The sequence below is a fragment of the Marmota flaviventris genome, chromosome 17, assembly GCF_047511675.1.
Source record: "Marmota flaviventris isolate mMarFla1 chromosome 17, mMarFla1.hap1, whole genome shotgun sequence".
NCBI lineage: Eukaryota > Metazoa > Chordata > Mammalia > Rodentia > Sciuridae > Marmota > Marmota flaviventris.
The window spans coordinates 63516211-63535382 of record NC_092514.1 but is presented as its reverse complement, the minus strand read 5'-3'; the positions used below and the strand labels follow the sequence as shown (position 1 = coordinate 63535382).

Below are 19172 nucleotides of genomic sequence, written 5' to 3'. Positions count from 1 at the left end.
AGACAATTGAAAGTGGCTGCTTTTCGGGAATGGATGAGTTGAGAAGAGAAAGGAAACTGCTTGTTTTGAGCATTACTTGATTTTCTATGTATATGTTACTTTGAGAAAAAGAGAAATTTCAAACTCAAACATAAAAAATGTACAGTAAAAATGTATATATAAAGTATAAATATAGTATAAGTATAAAGTATAGCATAATATAGACAGAATAATATAAAGAAAGAGTTTTGAGCTAGAAAGAAAAGTAAAAAAAACTATTAACTACTTATACTGTGATCGTGGGTAAACCATGTAACTTCTTTGAGTTTCTACTTCCTTATTGATTCCTCAGAAGACTCCATTTCTAAGTTATTCCAACTCTAAGGTTCTGATTCCATCACAATAAGGTATTTTTTCCCCTAGGGATAACAACAAATGAAAAAACCCAGAAACTTTTCTCCACATTCTCATGGTATATCTTCACATATATTTTTTTACTTTACCAAGGCTCTCCCTATTTTTGCCTTAATGTTAAAATGCAAACAGCATGTCCCCAGTTTGGGAATTCTGTTTTACCTGTGAGGCTAATCTTCGCATAGCTTCTTCCTGTCGCCTACGCATTTCTGGAGTTCCTGGGCAGCTCCCACTTGTGATAGATGAGTGAGCTGAAGGTGGCTGTGTGAGTGGCAACTCTCTGTTGGCATCCACATCTGGATTAAAAAGATGAGATGTTTGCATCAGATAATCATATAAGCCTGAACTAAAGGATGATTAGTTAATTCCATTTGTTCTATGACCCAGCAATTCAGCAATTCCCCTCCAAGCTATATGCCCAATAGAGACAAAAACTCACATCTACACAAAAACTTGTACACAAATGTTCAGAGAAGCATGATCAAAATAGGCAAAAACCAGAAAATAGCTCAAATGTCAATCAACTGATGAATAGATAAAATGCAATATAGACAAACAATGGATTAAACGTGACAATAAAAAGAAATGAGATATACAACATAGATGTTCCTTGAAAATACTATGCTGTCAAAGAAGTCAGTTAAAATGACCCTTTTATGATTCTATTTATATGAAATGCCCCAAATAGGGAAACCCATAGAAACAGAAAGTAAACTAGGGGTTTTCTGGGGCTGGAGGTAAGGGATTAGTGGGAAAAAAGGGATTTACTACTAAGAGTCATGGGTTTCTTTTAGTAGGATAAAAATGTTCTAATATTAGACTAATGATTTTTGTATAAGCTGAACTGAATACTTTAAATGAGTGAACTGCATGGTTGTAAATTATAGTTCCATAAGATTACAATTTTTTTAAAAAAAATTCTATTTGTTCCTGTAATTTAGAAAACATAATTCTTAAGTACTACTAGAAATTATAAGCCATATTTATAAATAAGACCATATTTCTAAAACAGGTACTAAACAAATATTTGAATTCATTATTTGATGGCCAATAGTTATTGAAAAAAAGAAGGTAGTCTTCACTTAACTCCTTACCAGTAAGAGTGAATTTAGATTTCTTTCATCCAACTGGTAGATTCCTTGGTTACGAAATAAGTTCTTAATAATGGCAGGGTGGTGGGTATAGGAGATGGCAGTGTATAAAAGTCTGAAGAAATACATGACATTTTGAATAGAGGCAAAGTTCAGTGATTATCTGTCACTGTTATTATTCATGGTGTTTATTCCCCCCCCACTCTCCCCATTATTTTGATTTTAATTTTGTGTGTAATTATTATTCAAATATTCTGACTTCTAGCTGGTCCCTTTTGGAGATGCCCTTATTTTTTTGTCTTTCAGAGTCTTATTTTCTATTTGATATTCAGAACACAGTAGAAATAAAAGTTAATAGGTGGTAGTTAGTATGCACATCAAAATGGCAAAACAGACTTATGAAATGAGCAGAGTAGGGAGAGTGGGGGTTACTGACCTAGCATCTATTTGGGGGTTTAGTAGCTGTCAACAAATGTCAAATTCAAGTAATTATCATTGGGCCATTTTAGTGATAGGAAAACATAGTCTTGTATTAAAAGAACTTCTCTACTGCACTGAGAATAGCTGTAGTTAATGTTACAATATCTGAATTATACAACAGGTCTATTTTCACAAATTTTTTTTTTTTTTGTGTGTGTGTGTGTGTGTGTGTGTGTTGGGGGTACAGGTGATGGTGGCAGAGAATGATGGGAGAAGTGAGATTTGGGAAAGTAGGTGGAAAGAAGGATGACAGGGTAGTGCCTGCTTTGACAGCTTTTCTGTACTTTACCAGGGAAATGACAATGAGGGGGCAGGCTGAGGGACTGTCTGTAAAGAAAAGAAAGCCAGGCAATGAAGTACTGTAAAAGAAAGAACAGATGACTTGGTGGGGGTGGGTGGGTTGGAGGGGAGCCAGAAGCACCATAGCTTTCCATTTATTTTCATTATTAGTACAATTACATCTCTGATACCAATGACCAAAGATTATGAAGGCCAGTGAGATACCAGATAAACCTATTCAAGTTTAATGTAAGTTAAACTCTGTAAAAAATTAGGCTAACCCTCTGACATCTTTCTTATTGATTAATGAAAAAATTCTGCTGCTGCAAGTAACCTTTTAAGTGCCAGCTCATTTAATAACAAATTTATGCTGAAAAATAGCTTGCATTTATCAGTTACTTATTCTTGATTCTTCTTCTTTTTTTTTTTAAATTTCAATATTTATTTTTCAGTTTTTGGCAGACACAACATCTTTGATCGTATGTGGTGCTGAGGATGGAACCCGGGCCGCACGCAAGCCAGGCGAGCGCGCTACCGCTTGAGCCACGTCCCCAGCCCCTTGATTCTTCTTTAAGGACTACTAGTCTGTTAAGATGGTAGTGGTAGAATGTAGTTTGACTAACAGATTACAAAGATGTAGTTTAATCAACAGATTACAAAAATAATTACTCTGTATAAGGCAATGCTATTTCTATGTAATTCTGATAGATATATTATCACATACTGTATCTCTCCTGATTATTCAAAAAAATTTTTTTTTCTCAGTAATGGGGATTGAACTTAGGGCACTTTACCACTGGGCTATCCTTCCAGCCCTTTTAATTTGAATTTTAAGAAAAGTTTTAAGAAATATTTTTAGTTGTAGATGGACACACTAACTTTATTTTATTTAGTTAGTTTTTATGTGGTGCCAAGGATCGGGCCTAGTGCCTTACATGTGGCTAGGTAATTGCTCTACCACTGAGCCACAATTCCAGCTCTTCCTTTTAGATTTCGCTAAATTGGCTAGGCTGACCTTGAACCTGTAATCCTCCTTTCTCAGCCTTCCAAGTAGCTGGGATTACAGATATGTACTGTCCTCTCAGCTTGAAGTTTTTAAAGTTCACTATCAGGCCAAATCTATAGTCTCAACAATGGGCATTTATCTCATGAATGCAGAATGTCCCAGTGTTTTGGAGATTTTCAGGAGATAAAAGGCAATGGATTATATTAGATAATAACTTAGTGAACTACCTTTAAAGAATCTCTGCTTTGGGGAGTACATGGACTATTTTCAATTAACTCTTGCTCTTATTCCCAGTTACCTTCGCTTTCTTAGAAAGCAGCTATTCTTGCCCTTGGGACTTATCTACTGTCATGTATGATTCTACCACTCTATTATCTACAACACTGATATAAAGAGGAGTCAGAGACTATTAGCTATCTTGTTTTCTTTCTGACACATGAAAATAGCTTACCTCTTGGACAACTCAGATAAAAGGTAGTTTTGTGTGATAGACTTTAAGCACTTGAAGGAAAATAGTATAATAGTGTGAAAATTTACTTTCAACCATGAAAATATTCTCAGAAGCAAAATTTTAACCATACTGCTTCATTTTGCAGATGAGAAAACTGAGATCTAAACAATTAAAGTGAAATTCTCAAGGTCACAAAGTACTGCGGTCAATTTGAATGCTGGGACACAAATCCTGGGTTTCTGACTCTCAGAGTAGTATGTTAGTCTACCTTAGAAAAGTTTCATTTAGAATCTAAACATGACATTCCCCTTAAGATAAGAATTCTTTCATAACATTTCTTACCATACACTGGTAAAGAAGGTTATTTCTTTTTCAACTGATTTTCTTCATAGAAGTTAGTTTTCTTCTACAGGTTAGACATTCATAACTTTACCAGAGGCAATCTGTCTTTTTGATAAAAGAATACTAATTTCAGTAGGAAGCCAGGATATCTGAAGGGTATTTAGTGGGTTCCTGACTTTAGACCCCATAACTACTATGATCTCATACAAACCATTTCTAGAGGTTATCTCAAAGTGTGGTGGGCTAGATTACTGATTTGGACTAGTAGAGCCACAGCTTTCTTTTATGTTCTGACACAATTAAAAGAAACAAGGTAAATGGATGCTATACATATGGTATATACAGAAAGAACATTTATATACATTCTTTTATTTTCTTTACTTGAGTGAGTTTTACCAATAAGGAGAAGCCACACAGAAAAATGAGTGAGAGAAGGGCCTCTGAAACCAGAATTCTTAGTTTCACCATTTATTGGCGGTTAAAACCTGGGAGGTTTATTTAACCTCTCTGAGCCCCAGATTACTTCTTTGTGAAATGAAGACAACAGGAACAACCTCACTGAGTTTATAAAAGGATTGGATGAATTAATATTTGTAAAGCTCTTAGAGTCTCTTTGGCATATAATACGTACCATATGAGTGTTTTAAAATAATCAAACAAGAGACTGGTGGTGATCATTAAAGTTGTGATAAAAGAAGCCAAATGAGAACTCATCATCTTTTCAAAGGAAGCAGGAAAAATCCTTCAAGAACACAATAAAGCTCAAGTCCAATCAGAGCACACTGACATCAACAGCAAAGAAATGAAGGCTGCGAACAGATTGTGCTGGCATGTAACAAGAAGAAATGGGCACAGGTTGAAGAAAATCTGACAGTGATAGATGCAAATGGCTCCACAGGCAAGTGCTGTAATCATTATCCAAAGGACAAAGCAGCCATACAGTCAGCAGGAAGAGTCATAAATTTATTCCATGAGAAAGATTTTCTCAGTCACTCATAGAAGACTATTGGATGTACAGAGTATTATATTCTTTCTCTGAATTCTGAGTAATGATACTCACATGCAAGTCAAATTTTACAGATCAAAAAAATAAAAGAATAAATGGTGTGACTCTACTTTGTGTACAGAGTAACAAAAAATTGTGCTCCATTTGTGTACTATGAATTAAAATGCATTCTGCTGTCATGTATAACTAATTAGAACAAATACATAAATAAATTTAAAAAAATAAAAGGGTATATTGCCTGACACACACGTCAGAAAAAATTTCAGACCCAACTAAGTAGGGAATTCTTTAAAAAGGAATACATACGCTTGGGGGAGGCATGTGGGCTATCTGAGGCGATCTGTCTCATCCGTGTACCATGGCAGCTGAGGGCCACCAGCCTAGAGATGATGGCAGTTTTGCCAAATCCAATGTTTCCCACAATCACCACTCCTTGGTTCACACTGGCATTTGAACTTTGAAGTTGAGCATCTATTTCATGGAAAACCCAATCCCGGCCAACGAACACCGACTCTGTAGTGATACTGGGTACTTCAAAGAGCAGTGGCTTCAGGGAGATATCTGGAGGCCTGTATGGTGCAAAGCGAACTAAAAGGAAGGACAAGAAAACAGAGAATTAGGTGGAACTGTCAACATTTAGGGAAATGGAGGTGGGGGGAAGTGGTGTGTTTTAGTAGATTATTAGGGTTACAGTATGATGGCATTCTGGGCTTATTCTGAGACTAATTAAATTCTGAATTTTTGCAGAGTCCTACATAGAAAAGCAATGCAGGTGTGCTAGAGCCATCTGATTACACTAGACAGCAGAAGGCAAACTGACAAAACAATAATGAGTTACTCCCAACAATCAGAAAATCAGGGCAATATTCAAAATGATTAAACATGGGGATGACCCATGTATTAGCAATCAATAAGCTTGCAAAGGTAGTGAAAAAGGGTTCTAAGGGCCTCCAGCTATGCTTGAGGATAACCTTTTAATTACTGGATTGTAGGGAGTCAGGGATGTAGTACATGGGGTGAAGCAGGCTGTAGTGGGCCATCCAGAGAGCCTAAGAAAGCAGTTCTTTATGAACCAGTAAGGATGTATTTCATATTTAACCCAATATAGCTGTAGTAGTATGTATCAGATGAAAATCAGTTGTGTAGAAAGCAGTGCAAAGTAAATAGGATTGTTGATTTCTTTAAAAACAGCAATGAGGACAGTAATTCCTTTAAATTATTGATGGTATTTTGCTTTTTAATATAATGGGTATATTATTAGGGGAAGCAAAGCCCCTAAAAATTCTGATGGTTTATAAGATCTTAAACATGTTAAGCAGCCATGGAAGCAGAAACTGAAGTTTCACCCAATGTCACTGCATCTGTACTGCCTGCATTTATGCCAATTTAAAAAAAAAATGACTTTTGCCTTATACACATGTCTTGGGGAGGATCCCTTTGACTTTTCTCAAGATTTCTTTCCTGCGCTTATGTAATTATGGATATGCTAAGGGAAAAACATAAACTAGACTTTAACAGTTCTCTAAAACTACATCACAGATGTGTCTTGGTTTCAAATACCAACCTTCTAATTATGTTGATGATAAAAGGAAGTCTTGCCTGGCCATCTCTATATGGACTACTGCCCTCCTAACTGTTCCCAGAGTAGTTCTTTGATATGCCATTTTCACTGTCTGAATCTATACATTTCCTTTCTGTACCATTAACTTTAGCATAATGCCTTAACATATCGTAGGTGCTCAATAAATGCTTATGGAAAGTATTAGTTAAAAAGAAGGTATTAAGCCAGGTGAGGAAATGCCTGCCTATAAATCCCAGCTACTTGGGAGGCTGAGGAAGGACTGCAAGCTTGAGGCAAGCCTTAGCAACTTAGCAAGGCCCTAAGCAATTTAAAGAGACCCTGTCTCAAAAAAAAAAAAAATTACAAAAAGTAGGTATTACACTCTAACTCTTTTTTTTTTTGTATTTTGGAGCACAAGAAAGGTCAGGGGAGGGAAAGGGATGGGAACAGGTGAAAGGGAAATCATAAAAGCAAAAATGAGAACTATTTATACTGCTTACATTATTTAAAAACATATTTAAAACATTTGCACACCATAAAATGGGATCTAGAGCTGACAGTTTATTGGAGAAGACATGACTAGACACACTCTCATTTAAACTCTCTGAGCTGGTTAGACACCATTAGGCAATAATCCCATGCATGTAATCTCAGCCACTTGGGAGGCTGAGGCAAGAGGATCACCTGGGCAACTGGGACCCTGTCTCCAAATGAAACAAAATAAATAATAAAATAAAATAAAATAAAATTTAACCCAATAAAATGAAACTCAAATAAAACAAAATACCTGCCTAAAAATCATTAGAATGATAACTGAGCATTTAAGTAAAGTTAAAAACTCCAAAACTAGTACAAATATTTTAAAAAAACACCTTAAATCTGACAAACATCTTCCTGTATCAATTTTAAAACAGCCAAACTTTTCATTTAAAAAGTAGGGGAGGCTATAAAGATGTAACTATTTGGTCATTTATAATTTACTTATGAATTTAAATTTAAAATTTAAAACTCTTTTAAAATTCAAAACTAAGTTGTTGGGGTATAGCTCAGTGATAGAGTGCTTGCCTAGCATGCAGTAAAACTGATTTTGGTCGCTAGTACTGCAAAACAAACCAACCATAAATACAATTACAGAATTCAGTGAAAAATTAGGTTTTAATTTGCTAACGAATGTTTTAAAATAAATTCTGTATCTAGAGCTGGGTGTGGTGACACATGCCTATAATTGTAACTACGAGAAGGCTGAGGTAGGAGGATTACAACTTAATGAGACACTGTCTCAAAAATAAAATAATAAGGGCTAGGGATGTAACACAGTGGTAGGGCACTTGCCTAGTATGCATGAGGCACTGGGTTCAATCCCTAATACTGCAAAACAATAATAAAAAAAAATCCCAGTGTCTTATAGCCAAGACTCAATTTTACTTTTCTTTTTTATTTTTTTAATATTTTTTAGTTGGACACAGTATCTTTTTAAATTTATTTTTATGTGGTGCTGGGGATCGAACCCAGGGCCTTGCCCATGCCAGGCGAGTGCTCTACTGCTGAGCCACAACCCCAGCCCAATTTTACTTTTCTTAAACATTATTTTCAGTTAAAATACACATTCCACGAAATTCCCCCTTTTAAAGTACATGATTCAGTGATTTTCAGTATATGAATTCGCAAACTTGTGCAGATACTACTATTATCCAAACTTTAAACATTTTCATCATTGCCCCAAAGAAATCCTATATTTTTAGCTGTCACTTTCTACTGCCTCATCTGTCTAGCCCTTAGCAACCAGCAAACTACGTTCTTTTCTTCAGATTGTCTATTCTGAACATTTCATTTAAATGAAATCATGAAATATGTGCCTTTTGTGTTGACTTCCTTCTCTTAGCATAATGTTTTGGAGGTTCATCTGTGTCATAAATAAATGTCATAAAGCACTTCATTTTTTTTATTGCCAAAAATTCTATTATATGGATATACCACATTTTGCTTATTCTTTTATTGATGGAAGAACATTGGGTTGCTTCCACTTTTTGGCTATTATGAATAATGGTGTTATGAACATTCATGAACAAGATTTTTGTATGTTTTCAAGTCTCTGAGCTGTATTCCTAGGAGAGGGACTTCTGGTTCTTACAGAAACAGTTTACTCGAAGAACTGCTTGTTTCCTCTATTTTATTATTAGTTTAAAAATAAGTAACATATATGTTCATTATAGAAAACTTAGTAATAATAAACAAAATAATATCCATTCTCCCACTAGCCAGACAGAAACACTATTAACATATTCTTTGAATTTTGTCTGGATCACATTAGCTTATTTTTTAAAGAAATGGAATCATACTATACAAACTGTTTCCTAATATGCTCTTTCCAGTGAGCAATGTAAAGTGAAAATATTTTTTCCATTAAAAACGTAAAGATAGGGGCTGGGGATGTGGCTCAAGCGGTAGCGCGCTCGCCTGGCATGCGCGGGCTGCTGGGTTCAATCCTCAGCACCACATAAAGTTTTCCACCGAAAACTAAAAAAATAAATATTAAAAAATTCTCTCTCTCTCTCTTTAAAAAAAACATAAATACACATTAATAAGTATAGAATTTCCATTATATGACTAAATAATAATTAACATAGCCAATATCTCATTGTTGGATATTGAGATTATCTTGGTTTTCTATTGTTACAATCATAGCCTACAATGAAATGGCCTTTATTATTCAAAATAAACAAACACTACTATGTGTCCAGAATTGTTTCTAAGCATGTTAACTTGCATAATAGTTCTATTTAATGAATATTACTATTTCCATTTTATAGATGAGGAAATTGAGGTACAAAAATATTAGTTTGTCTAAAGTTTTTCATAGTCTGAATCTATTTTTTTGGTTTCAGGGATTGAACCCAGGGCACTTGACCACTGAGCCACATCTCCAGTCATTTTTATTTTTTTTAATTTTGAGATAGGGTCTTGCTAAGTAACTGATGACCTTGCTAGGTTGCTGAGGCTGGCCTGGAACTTTCAATCTTCCTGCCTCAGTATTCCTAGTTGCTGGGATTATAGGTGTGCGCCACTACACTAGGCAGCAGTTTGAATCCTATCATGCTCTAGTTTCTCTCATGATAAGTGACATTATAAGCAGCAATATGATAAATATCACTTTATATTCACCTTGGCACAGGTACCTTATAATTTTCTTGAAACAAAATGCCTGAAGCAACATTTCTGGGTCAGTGGGTTGTGTTTCTGACCTATCTTGTCAAATTGCTCTCCAGAAGGATTTTATGTGAGAATGATCACATTCCTCTCACTCTCACCATAATCATTGGAGAGTATTATTAATCTTTATTTATACAGTAGAAATGGCATCTCATTGTTTTTGGTATTTTTAACATCTTTATTGGCTATTAGCAATCTCTGTGAATTGTGTGCTCATGCCTTGTGCTCATATTTCTATTGGGATGTCTACTTTTGTTTTGTAGATTTGTAAGAATATTCAGACATTAATCCTTTGTCATATTTATTTAATCAAATAACATAGTTTTTAAAAGAAATACTTCTTTGCATTTTAGTTTTCTTTCTAATTTTTCTTTTAACTTTTACAAGTTAAAAAAGTGGTCAAAATTGTCAGTCTTTTTCTTTATGGTTTCTTTCTACCTTTAATATTATTCTTTGAAAGGACCCTAATCCAAAAATATAAAAATATTGATTTTTTTTCTAGTGCTTTCATTTTGGAGTATGGTACAGAGTAGGGACCTAACTATTTTTTTCCATCCAAATGGTTAAGAAATTGTCCCATTGATAGAAATTATCACTAATTTGAAATGCTTACTTTATCTTATTTATTGTAGGTCTGTTTCAGTTACCTATTTTGTCCTACTCAATCTATAAGTCTTCTGTGCCAGTGTGACACTAATTTAATTATGTGTTAAGTGACTGCCAAGTCTTCCATCAGAGTTTTACAAAATATTGCTTCAAAAACAATGTCCATGTGAGGGGGAAGGGAAGAAAAAAAAAAGAGAGAGAAAGAGATAAGTGTCACAGTAGAGAATGGGTAGAGAATAGTGACGGGAGGGGAGGGGAGGGGAGGGGGGGATAGGCAGGGCAGCAGAATACAACTGACACTAGGATTGCTGTATGTATACACACGGATGTATAACCAATGTGATCCTGCAATTTGTACAGGTGGAAAAATGAGAATTCATACCCTATTTGAATCAAATGTATGATATGTCAAGATCATTGTATTGTCTTGAACAACTAATAAAAAGAAAAAAGAATTCACAAAACAGAAAAAAAAATAATGTCCAGAACTAGTTTGAAGTTTATCATAAGGAATTTCATCCATTTCATTTATTCATTTCCTGGTGATTAACCAGAAATACTCCACTGAAAAGTTTTATTCAAAATTTCTTAAATTAGATTTCTTAAAATAATCATAATATACCTTTATAAACCAGAGATAGATATTATTTCATTTTAGCAGATACACATTATATATTTGAAAATAACAATTATGTTTTTTTTCTTTTTTTGTGGTCTGGGAATTGAAACTGGGGCCTTGTGCATGCGAGGCAAGCACTCTAACAACTGAGCTATATCCCCCACCCACAATTATGTTTTAATGTTGTATTTTTTAAACTCAGATTCTTACAACATAGAAAACAAACATTTAAAAATATTTACCTTTATGTATGATATGTCAAGGTCATTGTACTGTCATGTGTAACTAATTAAAACAAATTAAAAAAATATCTACCTTTGAAATAAACTAATAAATAAAAACTATATATACTATTTGAGAAAACATGTTTTTCTGGTGTATGATATTACTCAAAACCATCTTTTGGAAAAATGAATTTTCTCAATTGTTATTTATGGCATTGTAAATCTGTAAAACTTTTAGGGAAATAAATAGTAAATGCCACTTTGACCTTAAAATTCTGTATGCTTCTAGGAATTTATTCTAAGAAAATGATTCAAAAGAAATACACACATGTTCACTGTTGTATGTGTGGTGTTAATGAGGATGATATATGATAGACCTACTATATAAACATTAATGCAAAATAATAAAATCTTTGCAGATTTGCAGAAAATATTCATGATATAAAATTTAGTAAAACAATATAAAGCAGTATATTATCATTACAACTCACATTTGTGCAGATGAACGTCAATATGCAAAACAAAAGTAGTGAAGAGATGACAAGATGAATGATACCTTTAGTTTTAATTTTTAAAAGGAATTTTCAGTATAAATTTTAGCTATATTAAAAAACGAAAACATAAATTGTTATTTTACTCACAAAAGAAGATAATATTTCATTAAAATCACTTAGTTTTTTTTTCATGGAATGACTATACTGCCAAATCCATCAACTATTTAAATTGCATCAGTTAATTGAAAAAAATGCATAATTTATTTATTTCAGTTACTTTTCTCTCACAATTATTTCATACAATTTTTTTAGAAGTAAAAAAAAATTGTATCTAACTTAAAATGTTAACTATTTTAAACTATAGACCAAGAATACCAAATCCAAAAATCTGAAATGCTCCAAATTTGAAATACTTCTGGTCCTAAGGATTCAGGACAAGATATATTGATTAAAAATTATGAAAAATACAAATATATAAAATCAGCTATTTCTACTGGGACAGAATGAATACCAGACTGAGTAGTAGTCTGAAGACTACTCATGCAAAAGTCCTGGAAAATTCAATGAAGGTATGAACTAGGGAGAGACAACAGAAGAATATATAAAATCTGTCAAAAATTAAATGTAGTAAGATAGGAAGAAGAATTAAAACTTTTCCAGCTTCAAGTCTGAAGGATTATGGAGCTGAGGAGAACCAAATTGTCAATGTATCAGAGAGATTTACTGTTTGACAGAAATAGCTTTCATACTTTCTGTTATGTAAAGGTTCCCCCCAACCCCACCAATATAAACTGGAGACAAAGTCTTAACATCTGGGAGGAACAAATTAAAACTTGGATACATGAAGATATGTTTAAATTTCAATTTCAATTAAGGCCAACAAAATGGTCCACTGAGTTAATCTCTACTGAAATCAAAAAACTATCCAATACTGTTCTGATTATGTAGCAGTTCTATATTCATCCAAGCCCTGAATTCCTACATTTGTTTCCTGTATGCTATGCAGGCCATTGATGAATAATATGTGTAGAATGGGTTGTGAATGTCCTGCACAAGTTGGCTGATAATTATTTTCATATAACTTATTAAGGGCATAGAAACTTATATGTGTTGATATAAGCATTTGTTCACATAGGAAAGCGAATGGGCTAAGAAGAGTGAAGAACTCACAAGGCAAGGATTATCAAAGCAGGGACAGTAAAAAGAGACCTTTTCACTATTAGTAGCCCTGTCTGAGACTGGAATGACTAGTGCTGACAAAAATGACTAGGTTACTTCCTACATAAAATGCTCTGGTTATTATTTTGATTTAGAATAAAATCAAAACTCCCTCCCACTGTCCTCAGTCTCAGGATGTAGGAACCTTTATCCATACCACTGCAGGTATCTCACATCACTTCCCCCTCATTCAATATCCCAACTACTCTGGTCCTTCAGTTTCTCAATAGTTTCTTTCCTACCTGATGTTTTGACTGTTTGAGATGGTCTGTTCTTGGCAGACTCCTTTATATTCTTTAGGTGTAGACATAAATGCTATTTTTTTTAGAAAGCTTACTTGGATAAACTTTTAGTTTGCTTCTCTATCCCCATCATTTTTTTAAAAAGAGGGCTTATTTGCTTCTATCAGAGAATTTATCGAAAAACACCTATAGGCTGGGTATGGTACATGACTGTGATCCCAACTACTCAGCAGGACTTTAGCTTCAAGGTCAGCCTGGGCACTTGGAGGGAAATTGTCTAAAAAACCAAACCAACCAACCAACCAACCAAACAAAACCCTCCAAAAAACCTGAATGTAGCTACGTGGTAAAGCACTTGCCTAATATGCTCCAGGGTATGGGTTCAATCCTCAGTACTGCAAAAGTAAATAAATAAAAATGATTTTATTTTCTTATATCACAATTGGACACAATATTTTATTCTTTATTCTTTGCTTTCTTGTTTATTCTTGTCTCCTTAATTAGAATGCAAGCTCTCTGTTGGTAGCAACTCTTATTATAACAAAAGTTATCATTATATCATATAGTCCGCAGCTAGGTGTAAATGTGCATACCAGTAATCCAAGTGACTCAGGAGGCTAAAAAGCAGGAAGATAATAAATTTGAGGCCAGCCTCAGCAATTTAGTAAGGCCCTAAGCAACTTAACGAGACTCTGTCTCAAAAATAAAAAGGGCTGGGTGTATAAGCTCAATGGTAGAGAATCCCTGGTTCAAACCCTAGTACTATAATATAAACAAACAAAAACTCTAAAACATATAATCTGTGTTAAATAGCAAAGCACCAATAAGTACATTTTTTATACCTTTATTTTGTCTATTTATTTTTATGTGGTGCTGAGGATCGAAGCCAGTGCCTCACACATGTGAGGCAAGCGCTCTGTCACTGAGCCACAACCTCAGCCCAATAAATACTTTTTAAATGAACACATATTGAAGAAATGAATCAAAAGAGTTTTATTAAATAAATTTTTATATAGTAGGAGAGGGGATAAATGAAGTTGTCATTGAATCACAGCCCACGTCTTCAGAATACAAAGTGTAAGTTCTTGTTATTTAACTAAGAATCACACTTGTCCTAGTCATCTCAAAAAATCTTGTGGATTTTTCCTTTCAAAGATCTCTCTCATAGGTCACTTTTGATTACTTCCAACTGTTACCACCTAACTCAGGCTTTCTCTGTTACTCTTCTGATTTCCTACCAGCTTCTTTAACTTCACTTCCTAACTCAGCAACCCCATATTGCATATTCTATCATACCAAATTTTTATTGCTATGAATGCATCATGTCATTCCCTTCTTCCAAAATCTCCAATGACCCAGTTTTCTGCCACATCAAATCAAAGCTCTTCTCCACATTCTGAAGGCTCTCTGTAATATAACTCAATTCTTTTTTTTTAAAAGAGAGAGAAAAAAATTTTAATATTTATTTTTCAGTTTTCAGTGGACACAACATCTTTATTTTATTTTATGTGGTGCTGAGGATCGAACCCAGTGCCCCATGCATGCCAGGCGAGTGCATTATCGCTTGAGCCACATCCCCAGCCCAATAACTCGATTCTTATCATCTCTACTCCTCACAGTTCACTATGAAGTGCCATGTGAGGGAGTTTCTTTAGCGTACAACAGTTTCTTTAGCATATCTTGACAAAATGTGCTCCATTCTGTTTCTTTGCCTTAGTGCAAGTTGCTCTTTTTACCTGAAATGCCCATTTTCTTCTATTTAAACCTTATCCACATTAATTATGATCCAGATTTTTATCTTAATATAAGCGTGTCTTCAATTTACTTCCCATATTGTTTATATAATTTAGTGCTAAAATATCTGCTGACTTTTACTGTTAACATTTTACTAAGTTTTTACTTTTTTTAAATGGTGTTCGGAATTGTACCCAGGGCCTGACACATGCCAGGCAAGTGCCCTACCACTAAGCTACACCCCCAGCCTATATTAATGCTTAAAAAATTTTATTGGAAATTATAATTATACACAGTAGTGGAATTCACTATGACATATTCATACATGGTAATAACATAATTTGATCAATTTCATTCCCCAGTACCTCCCCTTGTCCTCTCCACCTCCTTCCCTCTGATTCTTTTGTTCTACTATACTGTCTCCTATTTTCATAAGATGCCTTCCCCCACGTTTTTTCTTTAGTTTCCACATATCAGAGAAAAAACAGCATACTCAACTTTTTAAGTCTTGCTTATTTTGCGTAACATGATGTTCTCCAGTTCCATCAATTTTCCTACAAATGACATAATTTTATTCTTCATGGCTGCATACAACTTCATTGTATGTATATACCACATTTTGTTTAGCCACTCATCTTTTGACAGACATCTAGGCTGATTTCATGACTTGGCCATTGTGATTTTTGCTGCTATGAACATGGATATGCATGTATTGCTATAGTAGGATGACTTTAATTCTTCAGGATAAATTACTGAGGAGTGGTATAACCAGGTCATATGGTGGTTCCATCAAAATAACAGTGACATTTTCTACAGCACTAGAAAAAATAGTTCTAAAATTCATGTGGAAGAAGATACAGAATAGCCAAAGCAATTCTGGGCAAAAGGAACAATGCTGGAGGGATAACAATACCTAATTTCAAATTATAATACAGAGCTTTGCTAACAAAATCTGTATGGGTATAAAAACATAAGAGTAGACCAGAAAAACAGAAGATACAAAGACAAATTCACAGAGATAAAGTCTTTTGTTCCTTGACAAAGGCATTAAAAACAACACGGAAGAAAAGACAGCCTTTTTAACAACTGATGTTGGTAAAAGTGAATGTCCATATATAGAATATAAAAAAACAAATCCTTATAATTCACCCTGGACAAAAGTCAACTCAAAGTGGATCAAAGACCTGGGAATTAGATCAGAAAATTTGCAACTGCTAGAAGAAAATATAGGGGTACCATATAGACACTTCCTCAGTAGGACTCCTAAAGCTCATGAAATAATACCAAGAATTAATAAATGGGATGACATAAAATTTAAAAGCCTCTGTCTGCATAGTAAAGGAAATTTAAAACAAAGAGAGAGCCTACAGAATGGGAGAAAATCTTTGCCAGCTACTCTTTTGACAGATGATTAATATCCAGAATATATTGAAAAAAACCCATAAGGCTTGGGCTGGTGCTGTAGCTCAGTGGCAGAGCATTTACCTAGCATGTGTGAGGCACTGGATTCTATCCTCAGCACCATAGAAAAAAAATAAAGGCATGCTGTCCACATACAACTATTAAAAAAAACATAAGGCTAAAACACACACACACAAATAATTCATTTAATAATTGGTAATGAACTAAACAGACACTTCTCAAAAGAAGAAATAAAAATAGTCAACAAATATAGGGGGAAAACCACAATGAGATTTCATCTCACTTCAATTAGAATACCTAAAATTAGAACTTTCAAAAAACACAAACACTAGAAATCAGTTTATATTAGAAAACACTAGAACTCAGATTACATCTAGCAGCTAATGCAATGGCAGCTAAAAAGGATTCAGCTTCCTTTTTGCTGAGGTTCTTAAAATGGAGACATTTCTTTTCAGGATTTTGATTTCAGAATCTCCCATATATGAGGATGTTTATGTGACACAAATATTGTATTGCTTGTTTGCCCTTAGTTCTGACTCAAATAAGCCAAACTTGTTGGGGGAGTCTGTATGCTGAGTTCCATCCCCTCCATGACCGGCAATAATTACTGGGAGAACTCTATTTCAGAGCAGAATTCACCCTCGAATGGCTTTGCTAGTGTGACTGGAGACAGGAGTGTAATTCTGGCAGGACTGCTCGCCAACAGCCCTCTCACCTGCACACCTGTAGATTGACCTGGATTGCACTACACCCCTCATTCAGAGAACCTCAGTCTATGTGCTGGGGGTAGGTGTGTGGATACATCAGCCTATCCTCCAGAGGGTAGTGGCATGAGTATTACAGTAGGATGTGGGGTCACTGTTTCCACCTGACCCTGATGTGTCCCACTCCGATCACTTGTTGGCCATCCTACTTGTCATATGCTCCTGAGTATATTTTCATCTCAGATTGCAAATTTGCTGGATAGCAGTGCCTATTTTTCTTAAACTCATCGGAATAACTTCTTTTGGGTTATTGAAGGGGACCTTTCACTCCCCCAGTTGAGCCACTGTGCACTCAGTATTGCTGTAGTCTATTCCTTTTATAAATCTCTCTCCACTATAGAAACCAATATTTCTGATTTTCACTTGGTCACTAGCTCTCTGAGTTACCTACTGGCATTTTCCCACAGTTTTCCTACCTCAATTTGATGCCATGGAACTGTTTTGATTTAACTTCAGAGAGCAGCTATGGTGGGTTCCTCTACTCTGCCATTTTTCCTACGTTAACATTTTAAATCTTGTTTTTCCAAATATATTGCAAGTTCTCTGAAGGGAAAGATAACGTCTAGAACTGTTTTAAATAAAGACTAGGGGGTGAAAGAGAAGGGAAAGAAGAAAAAACTTATCGTTGAGTAGCTTCTATGTTTTTGGCATGGTATAGATTTTTACATACATTCCCAAATTTTTGTTTTTATTGAGGTACAATTCATACAACACAAAATTAACCATTTAAAAGTACACAATTTAATGGCATCTAGTACATTCACTATGTTGTGTAACCATCACTGTTATCTAGTTCCAAAATACTTTTGCCACCCCAAAAGAAAACCCTGTAGTACTAAATTTTCATTTCCTATTTTCCCCTCCTTGAGTCTCTGGCAAACAGTCTGCCCTTTGTCTTTCTGGATTTATCTATTTGAATATTTCAGATATTATATGTGATTATTCGTGTCTGGCTTCTATCTTTTCTTCTATAATCCCAGGTTCATCCATATTGTAGTTGATATCAATACTTAATTTCTTTTTATGGTTGAATAACATAAATTGTACTTACATACAACAATGTTTATCCATTCATCTACTCAAGAACATTTGGGTTGTTTATCTTTTGGCTGCTGTGAACAGTGTTGTGATGAACATTTATATACATGAATTTGAGCACCTGTTTTCAATTCTTTTGGGTTTATACTTAGGAACAGAATTATTTGTTCAAATACCAATTCTATGTTTAGTTTTGAGGAACCACTAAACTTTCTTCCACAGTTGCTGTATTATTTTATATTCCCAACAGCAATATGCAAGCATTCCTATTTCTCCACACCCTCATCATCATTTATTAGTTTGTTTTTATTTTAGTCATACTAGTGGATGTGAAATGGTATTTCATTTCATTGAATATCTTTTCACATGCTATTTGGTTATCTGCATATCTTCTTTGGAGAAATGTCAATTCGAGCCCCTTGTTCTTTTTTTTTTATTGTTGAATTGTAGGAGCTCTTTATATTGGATACAAAATCCTTATCAGATATATCGTTTGCAAATATTTTACTAATTCTGTAGGTTGTATTTTCACTTTCTTGATAATGTCCCTTGTTACTTTTCTAAAAGTTTTAAATTTTGATGAAGTCCAATTTATTTCTTGTTGTTCATGCTTTTGATGTCACAGCTAAAAATTCAATGCCCAATCTAAGGGTATAAGGATTTAACCTTATACTTTTTAGAAAGAGGGTCTTATTGTTTTAGATCTTATATTTTCATTTTGAGTTAATAAATCTGGTGTGCAATAGGGCTCAACTTCATTCTTTTTGCATGTAAACATCCAATTGTTTGAGCATTTTTTAAGAGATTGTTCTTACCCCATTGAATAGACTTGGCACCCTTGCTGAAAAGCTGTTCATCACAGATTATGGATTTATTTCTGATCTCTAAATTCATTTAAGAAAAATATTTTATTTACTTATTTATTGCAGCACTGGGGATTGAACCTTCAATTCTACTATATTATACATATTATATATGTGTATTCCTATGCC

At 34.4% G+C, this 19172-nt stretch overlaps 1 protein-coding gene across 4 annotated transcripts in view; it reads right to left on the bottom strand.

Moving 5' to 3' along the window:
* The window catches only part of Tanc2 (tetratricopeptide repeat, ankyrin repeat and coiled-coil containing 2), a 444589-nt gene that overhangs the window by 117789 nt on the left and 307628 nt on the right, over positions 1 to 19172 (bottom strand). For all 4 annotated transcript variants that reach the window (XM_071603168.1, XM_071603166.1, XM_027946338.2 and 1 more), the window contains exons 9-10: positions 5355 to 5636; positions 556 to 689 (exon numbers count right to left, since the gene is read on the bottom strand). In XM_071603168.1, coding sequence (XP_071459269.1) covers positions 556 to 689; positions 5355 to 5636 — 416 coding nt within the window. The remainder of the gene's footprint in view (positions 1 to 555; positions 690 to 5354; positions 5637 to 19172) is intronic.